This window comes from Eubalaena glacialis, chromosome 2 (genome assembly GCF_028564815.1).
Source record: "Eubalaena glacialis isolate mEubGla1 chromosome 2, mEubGla1.1.hap2.+ XY, whole genome shotgun sequence".
Lineage (NCBI taxonomy): Eukaryota > Metazoa > Chordata > Mammalia > Artiodactyla > Balaenidae > Eubalaena > Eubalaena glacialis.
Genome location: NC_083717.1, coordinates 118,337,682 through 118,364,480, shown reverse-complemented (window position 1 = coordinate 118,364,480; position 26,799 = coordinate 118,337,682). Strand labels below are relative to the sequence as shown.

The 26,799-nt window shown below is 36.6% G+C and overlaps 2 protein-coding genes across 2 annotated transcripts; one reads left to right on the top strand and one right to left on the bottom strand.

Moving 5' to 3' along the window:
- Positions 1-1,262: 1,262 nt before the first annotated feature.
- LOC133085318 (olfactory receptor 4K15-like) lies at positions 1,263-8,703 on the top strand. Its single transcript, XM_061182305.1, has 2 exons — positions 1,263-2,177; positions 8,680-8,703. The coding sequence occupies exons 1-2, from the start codon at positions 1,263-1,265 to the stop codon at positions 8,701-8,703; spliced, it is 939 nt and encodes a 312-aa protein (XP_061038288.1).
- LOC133085765 (olfactory receptor 4K14-like) lies at positions 6,876-7,810 on the bottom strand. The gene is given in 2 exon segments (XM_061182948.1): positions 6,876-7,282; positions 7,285-7,810. Coding segments are annotated over 2 exon segments (930 nt in total). The 5' UTR covers positions 7,808-7,810.
- Positions 8,704-26,799: the final 18,096 nt, after the last annotated feature.

Genomic DNA, 26,799 nt, shown 5'->3' with positions numbered 1-26,799 from the left:
GCACATTTCCTGTGTTGTTTTACAGATGTGAAAATCCCCCACCAAATGGAAGATGTTAACTACTTGATGACCATGAGCACACAGCCCCAGGCCTCCTGGAGCCTAAGGACTGATAATGTTAACCGGTGTGACAATACCCTGATTCCTCACCATCAGCCAATCAGAGAATTGTTCAAGAACTGATCACATACCCTGCGACTCCCATCCCTCCCCTGGCTTTTAAAAATGCTTTGCCGAAACGCTTCAGGGAGCTCAGGGTTTTCTTTGGGCATGAGCCACCCGTCTCCTTGCATGGTCCTGCAATAAACCTTTCTCTGCTCCAAACTCCGACGTTTCGGTTTGTTTGGCCTCACTGTGTGTCAGGCACACGAACTTTTATGTATTATACAGATTTCCCCTGCAATCCAAAAGTAGAACATACCTACGAAACCTTTTGCAAGCCAAAATGGCATAAAGCGAACATGTAATTACCTCAGGACACATCTTGCTAATTGGATGCACGAATGAACTGAGATAAAGCACAGATGCTCACAGACACAGTTCAAAGCCACGGTGGCCTGAGGCTAAGATGCCAAGTGTAGTTCCCAGGAAGAAGCTTGGCAGTGCCACTCTTGTTGCTCAAGAATCCTGAAGCCTCTATAACAGCTCACTGCAAAACAAACACTGAACACTATTTTCGCTTTTCTCCTTTTTTCGTAAAAGCAAAAGTCCTCTTTGGATTTCTTTAAGTTAGCGAAACAGGTACTAATATAGGTCTTTCGTAAAAGTGAAGTGCTGTAAAGCAAGTTTTCAATAAGCAGGGGATACCTGTAATTCTTTTAATCCTTTCAACAATCCTATGAGCCATATACTATTATTTTCACCAATTTACAGTTGCAAAGAGAACACAGAGAGTTTAATTAACTTACCCAAGTTCACATTGCTAGGAATTACAAGAGATAGCATTTGAAACCTGTCAGTAAGTCTCTAGAGTTTCTTTCCTATTTCAGGAATTTTAAAATTGTGGAGATGATCGGTAAACTTCTATTTTTAGAATAAAACTATCGTGTTCGGATCCAGAGATGAAAGCCAAAGTTATCCAGTCATTACAAACTAAATGACTGCATACAATGTGTATTTTGTGTGCTAATGAGGAACCTAAGTATGTTGAGTGGGATTTGATAACCTGGCTCGGCTTTGCTTATTTACTCTCCCAATCCTGTGATGCTTTTCCATTTCACTTTACAGGAACAATTCTGATCCAATTGCGGAAGTTTGAAATCATGGACCAAGAAAATAAATCAGGAGTGACTGAATTTGTATTGCACAGTCTTTCAGGTTCTCAAGAGCTACAGCTTTTCTATTTTGCATTTTTCACACTTTTCTATTTATCCATTGTGCTGGGGAACCTCCTCATTGTTCTCACAGTCATCTCTGAACCTGCCCTGCACACACCCATGTACTTTCTACTCAGTAACCTCTCCTTCATTGATGTGTGTCTGTCCACCTTTGCCACCCCCAAAATGATTGTTGACTTCCTTGTAGAGCACAAGACCATCTCCTTTGAGGGCTGCATGGCCCAGATATTCTTCCTGCACGTCTTTGCCGGTGGTGAGATGATGCTCCTTGTGGCCATGGCGTATGATAGATACGCGGCCATATGTCGCCCCCTGCATTATGCCACCATCATGAGTGTGAGCAAGTGCACAAGCTTGGTGGTGGGCTCCTGGCTCATTGCGGTTCTGCACTCAGTAAGTCAGTTACTCTTCACAGTAAGTCTTCCATTCTGTGGACCCAACAAAGTGGACAGCTTTTTCTGTGACCTTCCCCTGGTTATCAAACTTGCCTGCACAGACACCTTCACTCTTGAGGTCCTGATGCTTTCAGACAGCGGTCTAATGGCCATGAGCTCCTTTGTGCTCTTGCTGGTCTCCTACACGGTCATCCTGGTCACTGTGAGGCGGCGTTCCTCAACGGGGATGGCCAAGGCCAGGGCCACCCTGACTGCCCACATCACTGTGGTGACCCTCTTCTTTGGGCCCTGCATCTTCATTTATGCCTGGCCTTTTAGCAACCTCCCAGTGGATAAGTTTCTCTCAATATTTTATACTGTTTTTACTTCTCTTTTAAACCCCTTGATCTACACCTTAAGAAATAAGGAGGTAATATCAGCAATGCGAAAACTAAGGCACCTACAGGTGAGTTCCTAAGGTTCTTCCAGCTCTCCCTTGTGATAAACAGCAGCCCATAATAATAGCCAGGTTAATGTACCTTCCTGGCTGTTATATTATGAATTACTATTATGTCTCAAATACCACAGGACACATTTTCTTCCTTTTCATAGCATTTGTTTTTATAACAGTAAACTAGTCATCTTAAACAACAGAAGAATAGGACACCCTGTCTTTTGCTTGTGAAATAATTCTTATTTCAGAGTAAAATTATTTATAATGTTGTGGAGAGGGATATTTCCTCCTTTACCTGTCTTGAGTTCTTATGGCTGGACTAATAATAAAATGCACACAGGCAGATTAAAAAGAAGCACATTTTAATTCACGTGCATGGAGGTTTCATAGAAATAAAACCTAAGAAGTGGCCAAAGAAGGAAGGCTTTATACTTTTTAGACAAAAATAACAAACAAAAAAATAATAATTTGGGAGGAATTGACAGGACAAAGAAACTTGGGATTTGGGTGCCCAATTAGTGAAGAATCTAAACAAAGTTTGCGCTTGGGGTAGTAAATTAAAGAAGTAACAAAGTTTGTTTACATAGGCTTCTCCGCCCCAATTCCCTATCTTTGGTTATAAGGGTGTCCTTCTACCTTCAGATGCAGGGGGTGCACCTTTCATATGAGAGATTTATTTCTTGCTTTCAGGGAGACAGAAAGGAGGGTCAGAGTATCCTTCTTGCATTGGCCATTTCTTACATAACTTTAATTCAAAATAATCAATATGCCTTTGAGGCACATTTTGAGGCAACCTACTGTGGACCCAACAAGTGTTTGCAGCCCCAAACACTTTTTTTTTTTTTTTTTGGACAAGAAAGTAGGATTTGTTGGTGGGCACAAGTAAGGAGGGGACAGTGCCAAGGCTCTCACGAGGGCCTTTCAATTCTGAAACCACTGTACATGTATACTGGAATTAAACAACTGAGTAAATGGATGACAGATGGTGGGAGGCAGATTTCTCACTGCTGGAGTGAGAAGTTACAGATAAGCAAGGAAGAAAATCAGGATTAGAGTTAGAGACATGAATATAAACTCATAATTAGTGTAATATAGATACAGAGGGATACATATTGGAAATATTCATTATATGTGTATATATACATGTGAGTATACACACATATATTTCTTTTCTCTGTCTGCTATGAGAGCCTAGAAGTAATGATGCCCCAGTAGCAAAGAGTGCACCTAGTGTCCAGATCTTAGTTTCTAATTGGACTTTAGCTGATAATAGTGTTCCAATATATCAATAATATATCAATATTGGTTCAGTGGCAACAAATGTGCCATAACAATGTAGCATGTTAACTGGGAAAATGAGTGTGAGGTATATGGAAACCACGAACTGCCTTCAAAACTTTTCTATAGATCTAAAACATTCAAAAATAAAAAGGTTATTTAAAAATATAAAGTCTCCCACCTAGAGGGGTGGGATAGGGAGGGTGGGAGGGAGACACAAGAAGGAGGAGATATGGGGATATATGTATATGTATAGCTGATTCACTTTGTTATAAAGCAGAAACTAACACCCCATTGTAAAGCAATTATACTCCAATAAAGATGTTAAAAAAATAAAATAAGATAAAATATGTAAAGTCTCCAAATTAATCTTCAAAACACCTTGATCTGAAGAGTCTAGATGTGATTTCAGTAAATGGAAATGGACTATATCTAATAGAGATAGAAGTGAGAACTCTTCAGATTTAATCATTCATTGAAAGCAGACATAATATCAAAATTATATAACACAAGAATTCTATTCCCAGAGAAAAGTCAGATTCTAGATATCGGAAACTGGGGATAAAGTGTTGTTTAAACAGAACCTTAGAGCTTCAGACATGAGTCCCTTCCTTGGGCAAGGTCCTCAAGTCCTTCCTGATGGAAGAAGGCAAGGCCAGGAAAGCTAATGGTTTGAAGATACATTTCTTTCTATGGAAATCTCCTTAACCTTTTCTCCTTCAACATGTATCCGAGATCAAGGAGGAGGATATATAAATGAAAAAAATAGTTTCCCCATGTATAGGAATGGAATTTTACTTAAAATGGAAATCCTTGAGCGTGAGGGTCTTCTTTGAGAATTTAACATGTAGAAATGACTTACAAAAATCTTACTTATAAGATTATTTAGACAGAATAATTTAATTTAAATGTTATTTTAACACTCATTTAAAAATTGATATATCACAGAGAATTAGAGTAGAAAGCAGCGGATATCTTAGTGATTGCAGTTAAAGACAAGAAGGAACACTTAAGATGCCTTCACAGAAAGTTCTCAGTGACTTGGTCTTCTGACCAAAAACAATGTATTTTCTGAGTTCATAAATTTTTATTTAATATATCCTAGTGAGAGATTTCTGAGAACACTTCCTAGTCCATTAGTAGAGACTTCTTTCACAAGAAAATCCTTCCAATCATCCCTTAATAGCAACTACTCCTGCAGATTGATAATGTCAACAATTATTCAGTGGTTCTCAATCATGATTGTGAATTAGAATTACTTGAGGCAGCTTATAGTAAAAAAGCACATTTCTGGAATTGGTTGCTAGAATTCAAATTCAGCAAATCCATGATCAAACCATATTATTTGCACTTTAAAAATCATACCAGGTGATTTTTAGTATAGGCAGCCTTCAAATTACACTTTGAGAAACACTGTATTATGTATTTAACTTACCTTATCTCAAAATAAGAACATTAGTTTTATAAATGCTTCCTCAAAATTCAAGGAAGTTCCTCTATTTGGAATGTATGACATCCTGTGAACAGACAATGGCAAGTTTCCTGCAAAAGCCCAGAGTCCGGGGAAAACAGACACTGGTGACTCCTTTCACTCTAGTTTCACTAACCCATCAAGAAGCCATGCTTGTGTCCAGACAGCTAAACCCAGGGATTTTTGCACCTAGACTGATAATACAGTGGTCCACGTCCATCCTCATGGATCTGGCCAAAGCAACATGGAGAGTTGAGCAGAGATTGGGGATGGGACATAAGCCATTGGAATCCAGAATCCTAGGAAATAAGAGAAAAATTGAAATAATAAGGGAAGTCATTTCTAAACATCAAAACTGGACTAGGTTTCCCTCTCATGTGCTCTCAGAGTGTATCATGTTTATTCCTATCATAGCTCTCATTTACTAGTTTATTTTGATTGTCTGTATAATTGACTTTATTCCACTAAACTGGGAAAGTGCGTTCTTAAACAATCTTTCTTCGCTACTAGCTCAGTGCATGGAATCATAAATATAGAAGGTGCTTGACAAACATTTATTAATTGAATAAATGAATGTATAAATAGTATTAGTTATATCTTTGATGATAAAAATACCTATGTCCAAAATCTGTAAATTAAAAAATCAGTATTACATCCATAAAAACTAAGGAAATTAATCCTAAGACAGATATTGATTTCTTTTTAAGCTCTTTTAATGTTCACATGTATGGGTGTAGTCATAAAAATCGACTATGTCCAAAGTCTATAAAATAAAAATGCAGAATTATCATAATAGCAAGCAAGATGACTGTAGAGAAAATTATCCCAAGGCAGAAGTTGTTTTCCTTCTATGTTCTTTTAGTGTTTATGCACATGTGTAGGATTGTAGTCATAAGGGAAATCAGAAGCACCCCGGAGCATGCTTCTCCTGATTGAAGACAATGTCCAAAATTATTGGAAGTTTCATCCAGTTACTCAAATAATTCAAGCATCACCCAATTCTCTCCATTGGTTTGATGTTTCAGAATAAACTTATAAGAAAATTGCTTGAATACTCCGAATGTTAACTTAGTTAATATCAAACTTAACTCCTGTTTATGACTGTCTTTTAGGATCCAAAAACATTCAAAACTCAGAGTAATATATGAATATGTAATATTCTAACAAAAGCTTCCTAATAGATGACTCCTCAAGGAACAGAATCAACCCAGTAAGATGCAGTGTTTATTCAATACCTACTATAGGTGAAAATTTATTAATTTAAGAATCCAATGTATATTAAAAGGTAATTCTTCAGCTTATGTTTATACCATGAAATATGTAGCCGTAAAATATTGATTTTCCCATGTTAAAATTAACTTCTGTAATTGAATACCAGTGACATGCATTCATTTTTTAAATAAAAAAGTTTAAATATAATACACATTCAAAAGAAAAAATATACTTTTTAAATCAATAGGATCTTGAAATCACGGGGGTTTTTTTCCCTAAGGATTTCAAAACCAGGACAAAGATTCACAGGGCATTATTTACTCTCAAGCTAGCTTCTCTGTGCCAAATATCTCATGTCTTGAATACCTATGAACTGACAGCCCTTGTTGTGTTAGACTATGATCAGGAAATAAAAATTCATTTTCAATCAATTTTTTACACAAAATAAACTATTAATAGAAATTTGACTTAAAAAAATTGTAGAGTTCATTACAAAGTGGATGTGTGGGGTTGAGTAACTATATATTGTATGAGTAATTATATATATATATGTATGTGTATATATATATGTATAATCACATACAAAATTATGTACATATTTTGTTGAAATCAATAACTATTTCTCTGTAATGTAACACAAAACAAATTATACCAATGTAATGTCAGAATGAAATCTTTGAGCAGAATCATATTAAAGAATGATATCTTCTGAATGAATAAGAACATGTAGCTCTCTGGAGAGCTGGAATTCAGTGAAAAGTCACATGTCGGTTTCTCAGTTTCTTCATAGATATTTTCATCTCCTTATTTCTCAGTGTGTAGATAAGGGGGTTCAAGAGTGGAGTAAAAATGGTGTAAAACACAGAGAGGAGCTTGTCCACAGAGAACCAACTAAAAGGCCACAAGTAAATGAAAAGGCAGGGCCCAAAGAAGAGTGTGACTACCATGACGTGTGCAGAGCAAGTTGAGAGTGCTTTGGATACTCCACCAGCAGCATGCTGTCGGACAGTGATGAGAATAACAGTGTAGGAGATCAGGAGGAGCAGAAAACAGCTCATGGAAAGCAACCCACTGTCTGAGATCATAAGTATACCCAAGACGTAGGTGTCCATGCAGGCAACCTTGATCACAAGAGGTAGGTCACAGAAGAAGCTGCCACCTCATTGGGGCCACAGTAAGGTAAATTTACAGTAAAGGCTACCTGACTGATGGAGGGCACAAATCCAATGACCCATGAAACCAACACCAGCCCCGTGCAAGTCTGCCAGCTCATCACCGTCATGTAATGCAAAGGTTTGCATATGGCCACATATCTGTCATAGGCCATGGTAACAAGAAGTACCATCTCAGCCCCACCAACAAAGTGCAAGAAAAAGATTTGAGCCATACATCCTCCAAAGGAGATGAGCTTTCGATGACTAAGGAAGTCCCTGATCATCTTGGGAGTGGCAAATGAAGCAAGCTATATGTCCAGGAAAGAGAGATTCCCCAGGAGGAAGTACATAGGGGAGGAGTGCAGGTAGGGGTCAGATATTATAGTGACCACAATAATGAGGTTACCCAGAACAGTGGCCACATAGATCCCAGAGAAGAATATAAAGAAAAATTTTTGGAGATGTTGTGAATTGCAGAGTCCATGCAACACAAATTCTGACACCAAGGAATAATTCTGCAGGTCCATTATCTCAGGTTTCAGATTTTTTTCTGAATCTATATAAAGGAAAGAGATGTAAGTGAAAGTGTCTATAATCTACCAGGCACATGAAAGTGATCAGGTAAGTGTGATCTAAATTTAATTTTTAATTTGTAAGAGACAATATAAAATATAATATATGGAAGATTAAAACCAAGTCCATGCCAACATGTATATTTACCTTTATCAGACTTCAGTGTTTCCTTAGGGGCAGTTAGACATTCTGGGAGACTCCAGCATAGGTGAAAGTTGTAGGAACATTTTTTTCTCCCTTATCTAGACTTTGCCCATGGACAAATGTGGAATCAATCACGTACAGAATGTGAACCAAAACTCCTTGTAGGATTGAGAATATAAAGATTTTCTTACCGGTATTATATTCTCTCTACATGTCAATATTATTGCCCAATGGGTAATTGTTTTTAAGCAACAAACCTAAGAATTGAAATTAAAGTTTAATTAAAAAATAACACCACCATGTAAAACAAAGACAACTGCATGTACATTGTCAAGAAAGAGCTGTCTCCTCTCTTTCCATTTACCCACACAAACACAAAATAAAATCTGGCAAAGACATTTGATGGGTGGCTATATCTATGTATCTAAACATCAATTAACATGTCTCTCTCCTGAAGCCAAGAGATGAAGTAAATTTCATCCCTTCATGGCAAATTTAAAGGAAAAAGATTCCTTTAAGCTAAAAAGCATGATCTGGTTATAAAACATATCTGGGATGATGTATAAATATAGGATAGCTGCCAGATCATGAACCTAAATTGTGTGTGTTGCTTAGTAATTTGGCGGGAGTGACATTATTGTGCTATATGTGAGTTAAAGAATGGCATTTGTCATATTTTCAGGTACTATCTTTGAGGAAAATTTGATCTAAATAGTAGCCCAACTACATAAAAATTTAATCTATGCCATCAGAGAGAATAGCCTCTAGTTGAGGTCACAGGACATTTTCTAAACTTTGCTCTTCATCAACATCCTGGATAAAACATAATTATCAAATCTACAGATAACAGAAATCTGACAGAGTTCACTTATAAAATATTTCAAAAAGCTGGAAATGTGGGCTGTAATCAGCAAATTCTATACACGGAAAAGAGAGAGAAAAGAGTGTAAACTGATACTTACCATGTTAACAGGTAACTTATAGACTAGTATATTATTAATGTACTTCTTTATAATTATGCTCTTTTGTGTTGTATAGTTATAATGAGAATATATTTTTACTTTTATAACTTAAAAGTAAGAAAAAACTTTTTTCTCAAAAAAATGAAAAAAACCCTTATAGTATAATTTGTTATTATGCTTATGATTAACTGAATGATAAAGAAGATCTGGTTCAGGAAAATCATATCTTATTTTCCAATTAATATTCAGCTCAAGATATTGCTTCCCAAAGAGCAATCGAGTTAGTGTTTCTCCCATGTTAAGCCTGTTTGGAATTTTTTTCAGATAAGATATAATTTATCTACCATAAAATTCACCTATTTTAAGTGTAAAACTCAATGATTTTTAGTAAACTTATCTATCTTCCTTACTCATTTGTTCATTCACACTCACTCATTCAGAACATATCTATATAACACCAACACAGTTTCCCATTCTCACTTAATTCAGTATAGAAACCAATCAATATAAAAGAAAATAAATCAATTTACCTGGGGTTTATACAGTTCCCCGATTCCACAATTTTTTAAATTACTGCTTTTGTCGTTTTTTTCATCAATTTGGTTTGGGATTAAAAAGCTAATGATCTAATTCATTTGTTATTGTTTATAAACTGACTACTTTTGATAGGATTTTAGGATGGCTTTCAATGAATGAGATATTTTTCGGGAACTCTCAACATGAACCAGAGCATAAAACCTATGAAATAACTTTTTGGGGGGCTGTTTTCACAATTATATATAAATGACTGGTAAATTCAGCATTTGATTTAAAAATGTAGCTCTGAGCCCCCAGAAGTAGAATGGGATGTATAGATCCCATTACTAATTCATCATGAGAAATAAACTGGTGTCTCACTCTCCTTACTAAAAGGAATTTACTGTATAAATCTATTCAAAAAGGCATTGAACAGAGTTCTTCATGAAAAATCTTACAAAAATGCAGAACTGTCCTTTGTTCGAGCTCTTACTGTGTTTACCCTTTATAAAATTGAAGAATATAACATGAAATAATAGTTTTGTGAGGTTTTTACAAGGAACTAAAGTAACACATTCCACATTTGAAATATTCTAATGACATGAATAGGATATATCAACAGAATTTTTAAATCTATAGGAATTAATGGTTATTATATCTGTTTTAATCCACTCAAATAGCACCCATCTCAACAGACTTTAGTCCGGATAAGGACTCAAATTTCCTTTTGTTTCTCTTGAACTTTTATAAATGCATTATATTTAATTGCAACACTTTGGTAATAGACTGGGATTATAAGTCTGAAGTTAAATGCCTCTGTGGACAGAATGGACATAAATCACAATTCAGGAACTCTTCATAAGTTTAGTTAGATTACCCTGACACCCATCTTAGCATACATATTACAGACCATAATGGCTGTACTTTGATTGATATTCTTTCTCTTTATGACCATGAAAAATTTCACGTGTAAACCTAAAACATAACTGTGTTTAGGGTTTTATAAAGATTAAGAGAATGACAAGTTGAAATAATCAAATGGAAAACTCAAGAAACAAAAATTTTAAAAAACTTTTAACTTGCCATTGAATTAAAGATGTTACAAAATTAGATATTGTTGATGGATGCACAACTCTGTAAATATCATTGAAATGAACACTTAAAATGAGTGAACTCTGTGGTATATAAATTATATCTCAATAAAGTTATTTTAAAAATAGATGCTAAAAGAAGTAGAATAAAATAAACTCAAATAGGGCTCTAATTTCAGAGAACCTTTTACGATTTGCAAAGGCTTTTTAAAGATCGTTAAATGAATGTTGAATTTGTAATCAGGAAAAAAATGAGGTTGATTTTGTATACCTACAAAAGCTACTTAAATACAACAATGAAGAAATTTAATTTTAACTGAAAAGTTAATATGATCTACTCCAATGATTTAATATACAAGATAATAAAATAAATTAGTGTCTATTTGACTCATATTTTTAGACACATTCACTAAATATATATCAAAGGATTTTTACTAACCTGGAGTTAAAATATTCAGTACTGACACTGCAGATCCCTCAAATTGTATTTCACATCTACTATACTTGAATGAAACTTTCTAAAACATGCATATTTTTATTCCAGAGAGGATTTAATTATCTCTTTTTCCTGCCTCCTAAAAAGTAATTCAGAAAAGTATCACTTTAAGAAGCTAGAGAACTTCAGATTTGAGTCTCCATCAGACTTCAGATATAAATATCTATATCCTCTCTCCCATCAACTTAAGAATCCCTTAAAGATGGGTCATTCTTGGCCAATTACCATAATGGAGTCTGGGGAATAAATCATCTTCTAGTGGAAATTTTTGGTAATGAATCATGTTCATTTCCCTAATTGACAATGAAGAAACATTTTAAAGATTTGTCAGATTATATAATCATAGCTGCAATTATTTTAATAATTCAAGCAGGATAATAATGCATCATTATCTAGCTAAAAGAGTATAAAATGTGCTTTTCTTTTAAATAGTCAAATTAACAAGTTACCTTTTAAAAATATGCTGAAAATCTGCCAACCTTGTACATCACTTTTATGTAACTTTGATCAAGCATAACACTTTGGAGAAGGCTCATTCCTACCAGGGATATCAGATTTATATATACCAAAATATCTACTTTCTCAAAATCAGATTCATATGGTCATGTATAATGACATGGTGTCTGGGTTACTTTGTATATCATTTATAATTACTATCCCACTTACTTCTCCAAATCATTTTAAGTTAATTCAAGTTCCTTATGCTAATGGTTGTATGATGATTGCAAAAATCCTAGAATGTTCTAATGAATGATAACACATTTACAGCTATCCACATGACATTGAATTCCATATTAGATGTATACATGCAATCAAATTTATAACAGATTTTTCTGCCAAGACAGCATCTGCATGTAGTGATAAAGACTCAAGTTCCAAATTGGCATTAGATAATTGTGGCTCACTAAAAGGAATAACAAAACCTTTCTAAGTTTGTTTGTCTATTTAAAACACAGAGATCATAACTGCCAAAGAAAGATTATAGAAATAGGCTACACACATCAACATCACTTGTTTCTGAAATGTAATCTTTATGTGGGTACAGATATATTGTATAAAAAAAAAGGATTACAGAGAAGCTTGTGATAACCAAGAGAAGTGAATACTTGATTTGGAGGTAGGGAAGGACTTACTAAACGTGATGATTAATTTTATGTGTCAACATGGTGAGTGTTTTGGAATGAGATTGACGTTTAAACTGGTGAACTTTGAGTAAAGCAGATTGCAATCCACAATGTGGGTGGGCTTTAACCAATCAGTTGAAGGCCAGAGTAGAACAAAACGATCAGTCTTGCCAAGCAAGAAGAAATTATTCAGTGGACTGCCTCAGACCTCATCTGCACCATCAGCTTGCCTGGGATTCCAGCTTCCCAGTCCACACTGCAGATTCTGGACTTGCCAGGCTCCAAATCCCATGAGCCATTCCTTAAAATAAATCTTCTCTTCTCTTCTCTTCTCTTCTCTTCTCTTTCCTCCTCTTTCCCTCCCCCCTCCCCTCTCCTCCCCTCTCCTCTCCACAGTAGAATCCAGAGAGTAAAAGGAAATATACCAAAATATTAAAATTTTTTTAAAAATCTTTGCATTTGAGACATCATCACAATCAAATTAAAATCCAACTACAAGCTGGTTAACTGTATTTCCAGCCTTGTGAATTATGGAAACTTTAACTGCTCAGGTCCTACTGGCCGAAGGGTCTTTGGGGGCTGACATCCAGCCTGTGCCCCATCCATCCAATAAGCCATATATCCTGGCCAGGCCCGAGTCTGCCAAAATGGAATCACTTTTTTTCTAATCCACGCAAAGTACCAGAGTGGCTGTTATAGACCTGATGACAAAGGCCTTATATCTTTATTATAGAAAAAAAATTTACACATCAGTAAGTAAAGAAAACTTGAAGAGAATAATGAACAAAGAATATAAGAAAATTATTTTTTAAATGAAGAGAATAAGGCCAATGAACATTAAAAATCTTACCTCAATAAACATCAAACATAAAAATTAACAAGAGATACCTTTGTTTGCATATGAAATTTGGAATAAATGTACCAAATTCTTGGTCAGGTATTATGAGAATGGATAATTTAATAATAAAATAACAATCCAAATTTAAATAATACCTGACATCTCTTGAGTGTTTACTCCATGTCAGCACTATGCTAAGTTGATTATTTCAATTAATCTTCACGAAAGTCTAATATGAGAAACACCATCATTCCTACTTTACAAATGAGGAGACTGAGGCTTAATGTGTTAAGGCACACAGATTGTCAGTAGCCAAGCTGAAGGTCTAACCCAGGCATGTGGACTCCAGAATCCATATTCTTAAACTGCAGAATGCTGCCTCTCCATGTGTTAGTTAGAATGTAAGTCAGTACAACTTTTAGACAGACACTTTGGAAATATAGAAAAGACCCCTTAAATGTCAGTAGACCTTGATCTAGTCATTTCTATATTAAAAGATCTCTATAACAGAGGTATAGATTAATATATCAAAAATTATAAGCAATTTAATTTTTCACAATAGTAAAAATCAATTAAAGTACATCTATGTGATAGAAGATAAGAAGGCATTAAAAATAATGTTTTCAACACCTATTTCAATATATGGAGAAGGGTTCTGATATTTTGTTAAGGACAAAAACAAGAGGACACCAAACTATATATATAGTAAACATTCTCAAGATGTTTTATCTATTTCATTGGTAAATGAAATGGAAAAAAATTGCTTCCCTCAGGGTACTTACATTCTCATAAACAACACAGACACATAAATACAAATGAATGAGAAATTTATGATAAGTGCTAAGAAAAAAAAAAAAGCAAACAGGGTAAGGAATATTGGAAATGCCAGAGATGGGGTTGCAGGTTGGGTTGCAGATAGAATGTTAAAAATCGGCCTCATTGAGGAGGTGACTTAATCAAAGACTTAAAGGAGGAGATGGGATTAGCCATGTATTTATTTGGGAAAGTGAAACACAGAGAGAACAGTTAGTACAAAGGCACCTAGGTGGGTGCTGCCTGATATGTTCAAATAATTCCTGTGACTAAAGTGGAAAGTAGTTGGAAATGAGGTCAGATAAGCAATTGTGGGTGGTCCGCAGATCTTGTAGGGCCCTGTTAGACACTATTAGCACATTGCCTTCTCTTCTGAGTAAAATGAGAAGCAATTGGTTAGTTTTGAGTAGAAGAGTGGTAATAATATCTGATATGTTTTAGGAGAATGGCTCTAACTGCTGTTTTGCAAAAAGCAATGGTGGAAACTAGGAGGCCACATAAGTAACAAATTTACTAATTCAGGCCAGCTGTGATGATGGCTCACACCAGAAAGATACACTAGAAGTAGTAGTCAGACTCTAGATATATTTTGAAATTAGAGCCAATAGAATTTCCCGAAGGTTATTATAGATTGTGACTGTAAGAGAGGAGTCAAGCATGATTCCAAGTATTGTAGTCTAAGAAACTGGAAGAATACGGTAACCATTACATAATATCATAAAAGCTGTATTTGTAGACAGTCTGGGAGGAAGATCAAGGGCATAATTTTGAACATATTAACTTTGAAATGCTAATTTTGATTCCAAATGAAGAGGTTGAATAATCTCTTGAGTATATGGGTCTGGAGTTCTGGCGTCTGAACTACATACATACATTTGGGCATTTTCACAGTGTAGCACATTTTGTCAGTACCTTGCCCTATCTTCTCAGTACATACCATTTATTTACAAGTTATCATGAGTCCAAACGGCTGGCACTTGCCACTCTTTATCAATAGCTCTCTTTGGTTGAATTTACTCTACCTGCATATCAGCTAGGAAGGGAAAGTCAGGGAATTAATGCCCCTGAAAGCAATCTCCAACTACTGCCAATAAATATCCCAGCTCCCTCTCTCCACAGGCTAGATAATTCTTAGACGCATGTTCTAAACTATTTTCCAGAATTCCGCAGTGAGGTTAAGTTTCAACTGCCCACAGGGGCAGACTGCTCGATGATGTACTGTTTATAGGTTTCTATTCCTCCTTTGTTTCACCTCCTCATTCTAGGAGGAAACTACCAGTTTTTCCTGGACTCACCACTACCCCCCATCCCGCTGCCCACTAAAACTACGTATACTCAAATCCTGATCACAGACACTTTTGGATAAATGCAAACCAGGACAGTTACTGTGAGAAGTGATCCTATGGAGAAAATAGTCAGAATGGGATTTTGAAATCGAATCACTCACAGTCCCGATGGCAACAGGCCCCACTGGTGGTGGTAAGTGATATCATAATCTCTGGCATTCTATAATATCACAATAACCAATGATCATTTACGTCGGGCTAGAAGCAGAAGATTATTAAATATCCCTAGAATGGGAGAGATATGGGACCATGGTATTTTGAAAGTATTAGGGAGCTGGCTGGTTATTTTGAACTAGCATCAAAGTGCTGACAGAGGAAAATAAGAGGCTCATATCAGCCAGTTATCAACTCAGGTTGCAATATGAAAAATAGAAGGCCTCATGACTGTATATAAAGAGATCTCCACTGCTTACAGTCATGGGGCAGGCTGTGCAAAAATCAGGACAAATGTCAACTGAGAATAACAGAGTTATAAACAAGGCTGAATTAACACTTATTTTATGCTAAAGTCTTCCCCCTACTAGAGAAAACTTTAGGACCTGGTATCTGAGATGAGAATATCTGGAAGTATACTTTAGAAAACCTTGAATAACCATGTTCCTTTGAACGTCTGGGCCAGCAAAAGTGGCTTCCTCCTTTTCTCTGGAAGATAGCACCCTCACCTTGCCTGGAGAAAATGCAAAAACCCCAACTGATACGTACATCTGGCAAAATAATACACATTCACCGCAAGATCTGTCCCCCTTTGCCTCACCACTTCTAGGCAAATAACTAGGTTGTATCACATAATGTTAGGACAAGGGAAATACTGAGCCTGTTCTGAGATGAAAAAGAAAATCCAGCAAAGGAGCTTCATGAACTGGTTAATATGCAGTGGCAGAAATCAAGAGAACATTCTTCGGAATAGATGTTGAGGGTTTGGACAGGGCATGGGAGCAGAATATAAGGCTAGATAAGAGAGAATTAATTGATATATATGCACTTTACTATGAATTAGGATTTTATACCCTTGAAACTTGGGTGAAATAACGGCCCGGAGTAAATGAGGTAAAATTCTGGAACTGCCTTGGTATATTATTAATGGAGTCAAAAGACCCCTTGAGCTTAGCACAATCATATGGATTTAGTTTATACCAGTGAACTCATCAGCTGACAATGTTCCAGGGGAGGGCCCGCAGGCTATTTATTTCACTAAAGATTTAAATAATGGACTGATTTAAATACTTTCAAGTACAACAATAGGAGTTTGGGATATAAGAAGTCAAGTGGAAATGTTTAACCATCAGAGGCAACCATGTTAATTTCCACAATGTGCAGCAAGATTGTAACGACAAACAGAGATCTTGACCTGCAGGTGTCTGCTGTGTTAACTAGGTGGGGCAAAATCTATAGGCAGCCAACAAAGGTATTTCTTGGCTTGTATAACCGATGGAGAAAAAAAAATTCAAGAAATGGTGAACAAAATGTTGACATAAGCCACCAAAATGGAACAGAAACTATTTATCACCCAATTTCTAAAAATAAGTCAGTCCATCAGTTCAAGGAAAAGCCAGGTCCACTTGAGGAAGAGCCCACACCACAGCAAGTATATACAGTCATGATTATTCCAACCCTGTCTCCAAATTAATTATGCCCACTTACCAGAGTAACTGAATAGTGAATTAAAGGAAATATTCAGACACTTGAGGGCTAGAGTCTGAGATAGCATTGATACCAGGGAAATAAAAACCCCATCATGGTTCACTTTTTAGAGCCAAGCATATAGATATCAGGTGATGAATAAAGTCTGTTTCACAGGGTGGCCAGTAGGCCCACAGACTTATCACCTGTCATTTTCCTGGCTCCTGAATGTATGATCAGAATGCATAAGGGTACAAGTAGCTTGACATAATCCTTCTAATTTTGTTCATTCATTATTCTCCTGGTTTAGTTTAGGTTTTTTTTTTCTATGATTTCCTTCAACTCTGTGCATATTTGAGGTAGCTGATTTAAAGTCTTCATCTAGAGAGTAAAATATCAGTGCTTCTTCAGGAGCAGTTTCTGTTACTTTCGTCTGTGAATGGGCCGTTATTATATATAAATCTCCAATGAGATTTCCCTTTCATATATTTTCTTATTTCTAGTTGGGGCTTTTCTTTTCCCCTTAAAGAAGACCCTGTAACATTTCTTGTAAGGCCTATTTAGTGGTAATGAACTCCTTTAGTTTTTGCTTGTCTGGGAAACTCTTTACCTCTCCTTCAATCCTGAATGATAACCTTGCTGGATAGAGTATTCTAGGTTGTAAAGTTTTGTATTTTGGGTTTTTTTCTTTCAGCACTTTAATTGTATCCTGCCACTCCCTTCTGGCCTATGAAGTTTCTGCTGAAAAATTGGTTGATAGTTTTATGGAGTTTCCCTTGTATGTGTTTAGTTTTCTCTTGCTGCCTTTAAGATTCTCTCTTTATCTTTAACTTTTGCCATTTTAATTATAATATGGCTTAGTGTGGATCTCTTTAGGTTCATCTTGTTTGGGATTCTCTGGGCTTCCTATACCTGGATGTCTGCTTCCTGCCACAAGTTAGGGAAGTTTTCTACCATTATTTCTTCAAGTAAGTTTTCTGTCCCTTTCTCTTCTCCTTCTGGGATCCCTAAAATGCAAGTGTTAGTAAGCTTGATGTTGTCCCAGAGGTCTCTTAAACTCTCCTTATTTCTTTTAATTCTTTGCTGTTTTTGCTGTTCTGATTGGGTGATTTCTACTATTGTATCTTCTAGATCACTTATCCATTCTTCTGTATCATCTAATCTGCTTTTGGTTCCCTCTAGTGTATATTTTATTCCAGTTAGTGTATTTTTCAGTTATGATTGGGTCTTCCTTATATTTTCCAAGTCTTTATTGAAGTTGTTACTGAGTTCCTCCATTCTTCTCCTGAGTTCAGTTATCATCCTTATGACTGTTTCTTTGAACTCTTTATCAGGTAAATTACTTATCTCTGTTTCATTAGGGTTTTTGTTTTTTTTCTGGAGTTTTATTTTATTCTTTCTTTTGGACCATATTCTTCTGTCTCCTTATTTTGTTTGACTTTCATTTTCTTTTCTGTGAATTAACTGAAACAGCCACCTTTCCTGGCCTTGAAGGAGTGGCCTTGAGTGGGGCTGTCCCCTGTGTAGACTGCTTGCACCTGGCTGCTTTGGCGGGCTGGCTGGAGCTGGAGGGGGCTGGGTTGGGGGCAGTCCTAGGGAGTGCCGTGCCCAAGGCTGCTTTGGCGGGCTGGCTGGAGCTGGAGGGGGCTGGGTTGGGGGCAGTCCTGGGGAGTGCCGTGCCCATGGCTGCTTTGGTGGGCTAGCTGGAGCTGGAATGGGCCCTGGACGACCTGTGGAGCGCTGTACCTGAGACCACCTTGACAGGGTAGCTGAAGCTGGAACAGGTGCAGGCTGGAGGCAGTCTCAGGGGGATTCAAACAATAGCATCTTTGACCCCAAAGAGGGCTTTAGCAGTCCCTGCCCATTTGATAGAAGCTCTAGAGTTAGTAAATGGATTTCTTTCCTGTATAGTCTAGGAGCCCTTTAAACTGCTGCTTTTTCACTCTGTCTAGGGAAAGACAGTCTGTGCTCAGGCCCCTGAACAATATCCCTCCCTACTGCAGGTCACTGTGTTGGGATTGGGGTTCCCAGGGGTACCATGTCTCTGTCTTTCCTACTTGTTTCCATGTGGTCCTTCTATGTGCAGTAACTGTTCAATGAGCCCTCAGGTCTTCTTCAGGAGGAATTGTTCTATATGTAGGTGTAGATTCAGTGTGTCTATGGGAAGAGGTGAGCTCAGGTTCTTCCTACACTGCCATCTTGGACTCCTCTGTCTTCAGCTAGTGTTTTGACAGAGCTTTTCTTGAATGTAAGGAGCAAGTGAGAGAAAGAATGAGAAAGAGAGAGAGAGGGGAAGGAGGAGAGAGAGAGATTGAGAGGTAAAGACAGAGAAAGGAAAGAAAAGAAAGAGAGAGAGAGAAGGAAAGAAGGAAAGAAAGAAAAGAAGGAAGGAAGGAATAAGGAAAGACAGGAAGAAAGAACTTCTCTAAATATTGCAGATTGGCTCTGTGCAGGGACACTGATTCAATGCTTAAACAGACCATTTACAACTTTGTCTTAGCCTTAACTTTCTACTAGCGCTTAGCTTAGAGATCAGTCAGAGGTGAAAGCTTAAGGTCCTCTCATGTCTTTTTTTGAGCGCATATCCCACTCTAGTCATGCATGTGGCTTTCTAGTTCCCCAATATACATAGTTACTTTTGAATGAAACAATTTCCCGAAGAAACTTTCTCCCCAAATTTTTCCCCTAAATTTTTTGGTGTTCTATTGTATACCTCAACAGTAAAGTTTTGTCCAAGGTTGCTGTGGATTTTTTATTTGCATTACAATGTTTTTGAGGAATGTTGTCTGCTTTTCTACCTTGAGTGAGTTCCTAGGTATGTGAAACAAAGACAAGTGTCTTGCATCACTCCTTCAGGTAGCTTAAGACAAGTAAAAACAGACAAATAATATTTTATGAACAGCATCTGCCTTGTCCCCTCCAGAACTTTAAGTATGTCTTTCCACAACCTTCAGGCAACCTATACTTTTTGAAGAAGTGTCAGTTGTTAACATATTGAGAGTAACTTATATGTGATGTATGTGATGGGTCTTTTTTTTTTTTTTTTTTTTTGGCTGGTTTCAAGATCTGTTACTTAGTATTTAACAGTTTGACTATTATGTATGTAGGTGTGAATCTGAATTTATTGAGGTCACTGAAGTTTTTTGATGTGTATATTAGTGTTTCTCATCAAATTTAAGAAGGTTTTTTTTGCAGTTATTTCTTCAACTATTCTTTCTATTCCTTTCTTTCTGTCTCTTGTCCCTTCAGAACTACCATTATATATACATTTGCACTTTTAATGTATATATATATATTAGAGACCTCTTCAGGTCTCTAAAGCTCTGTTAATTTTTCTTTATTCTTTGTTTCTGTTCCTTGACTGGATAATCTCAATTGACTTTTCCTCAAGTTCACTGGTATTTTCTTCTGACACACAAAAATGCAGTTGAGTCCTACTAGTGAATGTTTCATTTCTGTTATTGTACTTTTTTTCATTCTGGAATTTCTGTTTTTTATTATTTCTATCTCTTTTTTAATATTCTCTTTTATTCTTCTGGTTCAATAGCTCTTGCATCTATGATATAATGTTAGCAAGATACTGGGTCACAATCCAGCCTATCTTCCTGTAGCAGATCGTATTTTCCAAAGATGTTTACACCAGTACCTTTTATTCCATATATTCTTCTACAATGAGACATGCCTCTCCCATCAAGATTTACAGCCCAAGATTCCAGACATATGAGAGAAGAAGTCATCCTGAAAATGAGGACTCCAACTCCAAGGTGAGTTCAACTCTGAAATAAACTGGCCTTATGTTACCCTGATACGAACTGCTTCAGCTGAGCCCTTTCCCAATCACTGACCTGCAAAATTGCAAGTGGAACACGATGGCTATATGAGCCAGAGTATTTGGTGAAGCGATTTGCTGCACTTCAAATTGAAACACTCACCCACAGTCCTCCTAGAGCCCCACAAGGTTATTTCAGATAGACTTCCATACGTTCCACGTTTCCACATTTCCTTCTACTCTACTCTTTTTATGTCAACTGTCCCAATAAAACATCCCTAATGCTACTCTTTGGCGACTTTTACTGCTTCTCCTGTCATGAACTTTTTTCTCAAAACTCTTTAGAGTTGAACTACATGACTTCAAAAGCCCTCTACTCCAGCCTATAAAATAAATTCTTAGGCCAAATCTGCCACTGCTCTTACTTTTTAAAGAACACTAACACCTTTCCATACAGCAGTTACTGCTGCTTTCCTTAATGCTCACTTTGCCTTTTCTACCTCTGCTGCTTTGTTTAGAGTTCCCAGGCTTCTGTGCACACTCTGGCTATCTGACTGCTGCAGGCTACAGCTGCTCATATCAGAAATATGATCTCATATTTCCATAGATTAAAAGAAAAGAAAATCTCTAATGGTGTCTGTTAAATTATAGTATTAGTTAACATGTGTTTCTCTAGAAATACCTAAACAATAATGGTTTCAAAATTATGGATCATATTATATCCGTCCTGCTCCATTATCTAACCTAATGACTAGTATAACCTAGGCACTCATTAAATGTTTATTGAAATGACATTTATTTCAATGAAATCTCTGCTACTGGCCATAAGAGAAGATAATGCTAAAATTACTATAAACAAGGGAAAGTTTCTGATATATACAGAAGAAACAGCTTTGATAACCACACATGTTTAGAATGGGTTAAATTATACAGGTACCAACAAATAAAAAAGAGGCCAATACATCTCGCATCAATATATAAACTGGAATTTCTATAGGTAACCTGCAACCATACTGGTTACCAAAGTATAATTTTTGCTATAAGCAACTCTCTTCTCTTAACCAAACTGAAAATGGTTAAGACATAATTGATTCCCCTTAATCTTTAAATCTTCATCATATAATTAACTACAGCATTAGTTGATTAATATGAATCTGCCCTGAGAACCTATTATGTGCCAGAGATTGTGCAATAATCTACTGGGAATAAGAAAAATGAGACATCATTGCAAGCCTCAAGGGGTAACTTGATTAGTGGCACTTGAAAAAAAAATGCAGTAAAAAGTTAAACTTTTAAAGATAATGTCATGTGGCATGGACCGTGGGTACACAAAAAGGAGGGTGTTAATTCTAACCCAGGAGGTCAGGTTTAGGTGAAAACATCATTGAGGACATACAACGACCTGCTCAACTTTTTTTTTAAACTACTGTATATTGAGTGTTTAACATTAACTACAGACTATATTAGTATGAGATTGATGGAGTCATTGAAGTCTGTGAAAGACTTTAATGTAGAGGAACTTTCTCTAGTATGACTGATAACAAATTCACTCAAATATTAGTATTTAATTAATGTTCTCTCATTGAAACTATGAGGTTTCAATATTGCTTTTATGGGTTTTGCTAAGAGCAAATGCAACATTCGCATTCACTTGTCACATGAGAAGAAAATTTATTTTATTTATTAATTTGTTTATTTAGCAAACATTTAATTCCTACTCCGTGACAGATTTTTCTAAGTATTATGACTGAGTGGTGTTTTAGTTTGGGGTAATTTCAAATAGTTTCAGTGTTTCAGTTTGGAGTAATTCCTATAAGACATTTTTCGCTCTACTATTTTGTGTATCTGTGCCAGGTTTTCTCTGAGGACAAATATTCAAGAGAGTAATTTTTTTTTAATAATTAAAAGGGACCCCAGAGTCCCACAAGAAAATGGGAAATGGGCTGCCTTAGTAGGTGCTGAGCTCCCATTCTCGTGGAGGGTTTCTTTTTTCCTAGGACCTCAGAGCTAGAATGCTGCACCCAGATGTTATCTCTACCCACAGCACAGCCTTCCCATTGATCCCTGCTTGAAGGCACCAAGAACAAGGAATCTCAGCTTTGTGATTTGAACATAGGACTCCTGGACCACCTCTACTCCTGACTTACTGGATGATCTTTGGAGTTGCTTAACCTCTCTGTGTCTCATCTTCCAGTGTGCCAGATACTAGCCTACGTACTGGGGACATACACAGGGTCCTCACGCAGACCATGATCAGTGTTGTAACTGCTTGGGGGAACTTTCTGACAGAGTTGAGAGCACGGTGGAGCTGAGCGAAGGGACAGCCAGCAGAGACTGAGATCTCAGAGGAGGTAACAGCTCAGAGGGTCACGGAGACTGCTGAGGGTGGATGATTGGACGAACCACCGCCCCTGGGAAGTAGGAGCAGGCTTCCAGCCTCTCTGTTCCCCCTCTGTCCTGGGTCTCCTCCACATGCCACCACTGGCCTTTCTCGTTTAGGCTGAGCCATTAGCCTTCTCAGGAAGGGCTGATCCAGAAGGGGACCCTTCACCAGTCCCCAAGGGGGCATCTTAAAATCTCCCCAGGGGCTCGCTGGTGGCAGAAATGGCACTGGAACCTGGGCAGGGCCAGTGGGGCATGGAGGAAGGGCGGAGTGTTGAGGTTCAGTGGCAGGTACTTCCACAGGGCCTTATTTCCCATCGCCAGACCTTACAGGGACAGCTGCCACTTTCTGAGGACCAGTGTGTGTGGAAGAGGAATTGCTTGGCATTACTATACTCATATATTTAATTTCATACAATGCCAAAGTTCTCTCCAAACTGGTTTCTCCCACTAACACTGCATGAGTCCTATATTTCCACATTCTTGCATCAATTTGCATCATTCAACACCCAATTTTTATGGTAATCTGATGGTTTGTATTTAGCTTTAATTTTTTTCTAGTACAAGAAGTCAGTTCCATTGGTTGTATTAGTTTCCCAGGGCTACCTTAACAAATTGCCACAAGCATTGTGGCTTAAAACAACAGAAATTTATTGTCCCACATCCTGTAGGCAGAAATGTGAAAAGTGTCAGCAGGGCCATGCTCCCTCTGAAGGTTCCAGAGAAGGGTCCTTTCTTGCCTCCTCTAGCTTCTGGCAGCCTCAGGTATTCCTTGGCTTGCGGCAGCATAACTCCAACCTCTGCCTACCGTGTCTTCACGTGGCTTTTTTTGTGTGTACCTGTGTGTCCTTTTCTGTCTCCCTTGGGCACTCTCATTGGATTCAGGGACCACCCTAATCCAGTATGATCTCATTTAGATCCTTACCTTAATTGTTCTGCAAATACACTTTCCAAGCAAGGTCACATTCTGAGGTTCCAGGTGGACATGAATTTTGGGGAATACTATTCTACCCACTACACCTCTATTTAGACTTTCTATGGGTAAAATTATTAATTATTTACTGTTTAGTGTTTAGCTTTCTGCAATCGACACTGCTTGTAAATTTCATCATATTTATTGTCAATAGTCATTTTCAAAACCCCAATATTTGTGAGCAAGTAAGTCTTACAGTTGAAGTGTTCTATATCACTTTAAAAAAAAAAAAATCTCAAGTATATAGGAGCAATAAATTAGCCTTGCATTATTTGTCCATGGACTTAGCTTCCCTCTGCTATGTTTTAAACTCTTCCTGGATTTGGGGAAGGAGGTTGTTTACAAATGTGGTTTCCAGAATTTGGGTAACACTGTTAGAGGTAGCCTAAGAACTGTAAAGAGGTACGTGGATTCTAAAAACAGATTGAGTTTGAATCTCAATTCTTTTACTTGCTAGATGTGGAAACTTGGAGAAAGTATAAAGCTCCTCTGCAACAGTTCCCTCATACATAAAAATGGGGATAAAAACAGCAACTAGCTAATAACGCTGAGATACTCAAAGACTTTACTAGACAACCAAGTTACTTAATTTCTCATCCAACTCTATTAATTTTTCAGAATCTGTCTTTTGAATACAGACTAAAGAATTGCTTTCGACCACTGTTTCTGTAGTAGCCTCAAACAATTCCTATTTTTCTCGGGACATATTAACCTGACCAATTACGCTCAAAATAAAATCATTTGGGGCAATGACTCTGAACAAAGGATTACAATCTTGCAAATTAAGGTGATAATAGGTATTATATATATTTTAGTTCTTCCTGAAATTTGGAAGGCTCATCCATACTTTTAAGGAAGTTAAAGAATTAGTTTTGTAAATCTATGGTAGGTAATAAATTTAAAAATCATAAACAGTAGATAATTTATTTTTTCTAGTCTGCCTTACCTTTTTCTGAAGAGTTTAATTCCTAATGGTGACTTAATGGGTTGTGATGTCCACTGGAATTCTGGACTTAGCCGATGGGTACCAGAGGAAGGAAAGCTCTCAAAATAATGTTAAAATTTGTCTGTGAAAATGGCTATTTTTTGGTAGCGGTGACAGGGTAATCAGCTTGACTTCCTCTTTGGAAGGTATAGGACTTCGGACTGCATCTAGATTGCCTATTAAGGGCATTGGAAAGACTTCAGCCCATTCTTGTAAATTCTCCTCCCTAAATTCTTAGTTTCTTGTTTAAAGCTAGGAAAAGAAACACAGGATGTTGCTCTCACTAGGTGGCGCCAAAGCTCTTTGTGAACCTGTTTTAGTTTTTGCTAGGAGTTGTAACTTCCAAGTTTAGATTTATTTTCTTAGATTTTTTATACCATCTAAAAGATTTACTTCTACCTATTGGAAATGTTGACAATAGCTCTAGTGAAATTAGTAATTTTTTCCACATCAAATAAGCCAAGTGCAAATTGTAGTTTTTATTATCCCAAATATTATCCTATTTCTGTAAAAATGTGTAAAATATTCAACCTATTTTATAAGTATATTAAAATCAGCAATTCTCTTTGCTGGAGTTGAGCTGTCTGAGAAATTTTATGGCATATATCTATTTCGTTCTTTAGCTTTTAGGAAAAAATTCAGAAAATTTATTAAGTCCTAGACATGTCATGATCTAAAACATGAAATAAGATATTGAAAAATAATAGGAAAATATAGATTTATCATAGCTGAAACACTATATACTAAGCCGCCCAAAATCATCTAAAATTTTGAATTATTTAGAGTTTAGTTTAGTGGCTAATTTCAAGTAAATATATATATGTACATATATATGACTAGATTTTCTTCATTCCAGAAATAACAAGAAAATACAATTGAAAAATGACCTCATCAAAATTAAAATAAAATAATTCATAAGTTTAATAGTTGCAGTATGTAATGAAGAAAGATATAAAACATTACTGAGGTGCACAAAAGAAGACCTGAATAAGTGCAGAAATAAACCATGTTTGAGGATTGAAAAAGTCCAATATTGTCAATATCAAACTTCTCCCTAAGAGAAGGATGATGAATGCAATGTAAGATCAATGCAAATATAATTACTTAGTGTTCACGTTATTTCATAAAAGTGTTCTACTGAATATCAGTGAATAACTGAACTGGTTTCAGGATAATTTCAGAAAGAATAGTAATGAAGATACTTATGTAATAGATAGATATTAAAATGTAACATAGGTTTATGGTAATTAAAACAGCTTGCTATTGGATGAATCTCACAGGCATTATGCTAAGTGAATGAAGTTGTGCTCAGAATGCTATTTCTATATGATTCTACTTACATGACAGTCTAGAAAAGGTAAACTCTAGGGACAAATACAGATCACTAGTACCAAGGACAGAGGAAAGGAGAGAAGGGTTGACTACAAAATAGGCACAGGAATTGGGAGTGTTGATGAAACTGCTTTTGTCAAGACTTACAGAATTATACACTAAAGAGAGTGATTTTTTTTCCATTTTAAAACTGTACATTTAAAATAAGAAAAAAGAAGAGCTTGATACTGGTACTAGGAATTGATTGTAGGTTTCTCAGAAGTGTTAATCATCCCTTCCCCCTTGTGAGTTCTGAATCAGTTTATAAAAAGAATCAGGAAAAAGGAAGAGACAGATATTAGTGTTATTAATGGTAAAGTAGCATTGACTCTGCAACTCCAAAAGTCTTTGTACCACTTCCTCTTAATTTTAACCCTGGAACTCGTGCAAAGGGAAGGTTTGCAGAACAAATACTTAACTGGGCGGGGCAAGCATAACTCTAAACGGCCCTACCTCTAGAGCAGATAATCCTGAGAGAAGACACTTTGAGATAAGTTTCCAAATCTGCTCCTAGCA

What these genes read in the sequence shown, in the direction of transcription:
- LOC133085318 (XM_061182305.1), top strand. Translation starts at nt 1,263, where the DNA reads ATGGACCAAGAAAATAAATCAGGAGTGACTGAATTTGTATTGCACAGT. An exon ending in GAAAACTAAGGCACCTACAG is followed by an intron (nt 2,178 to 8,679) that starts GTGAGTTCCTAA and finishes TCATATTTTCAG; the next exon opens with GTACTATCTTTGAGGAAAAT.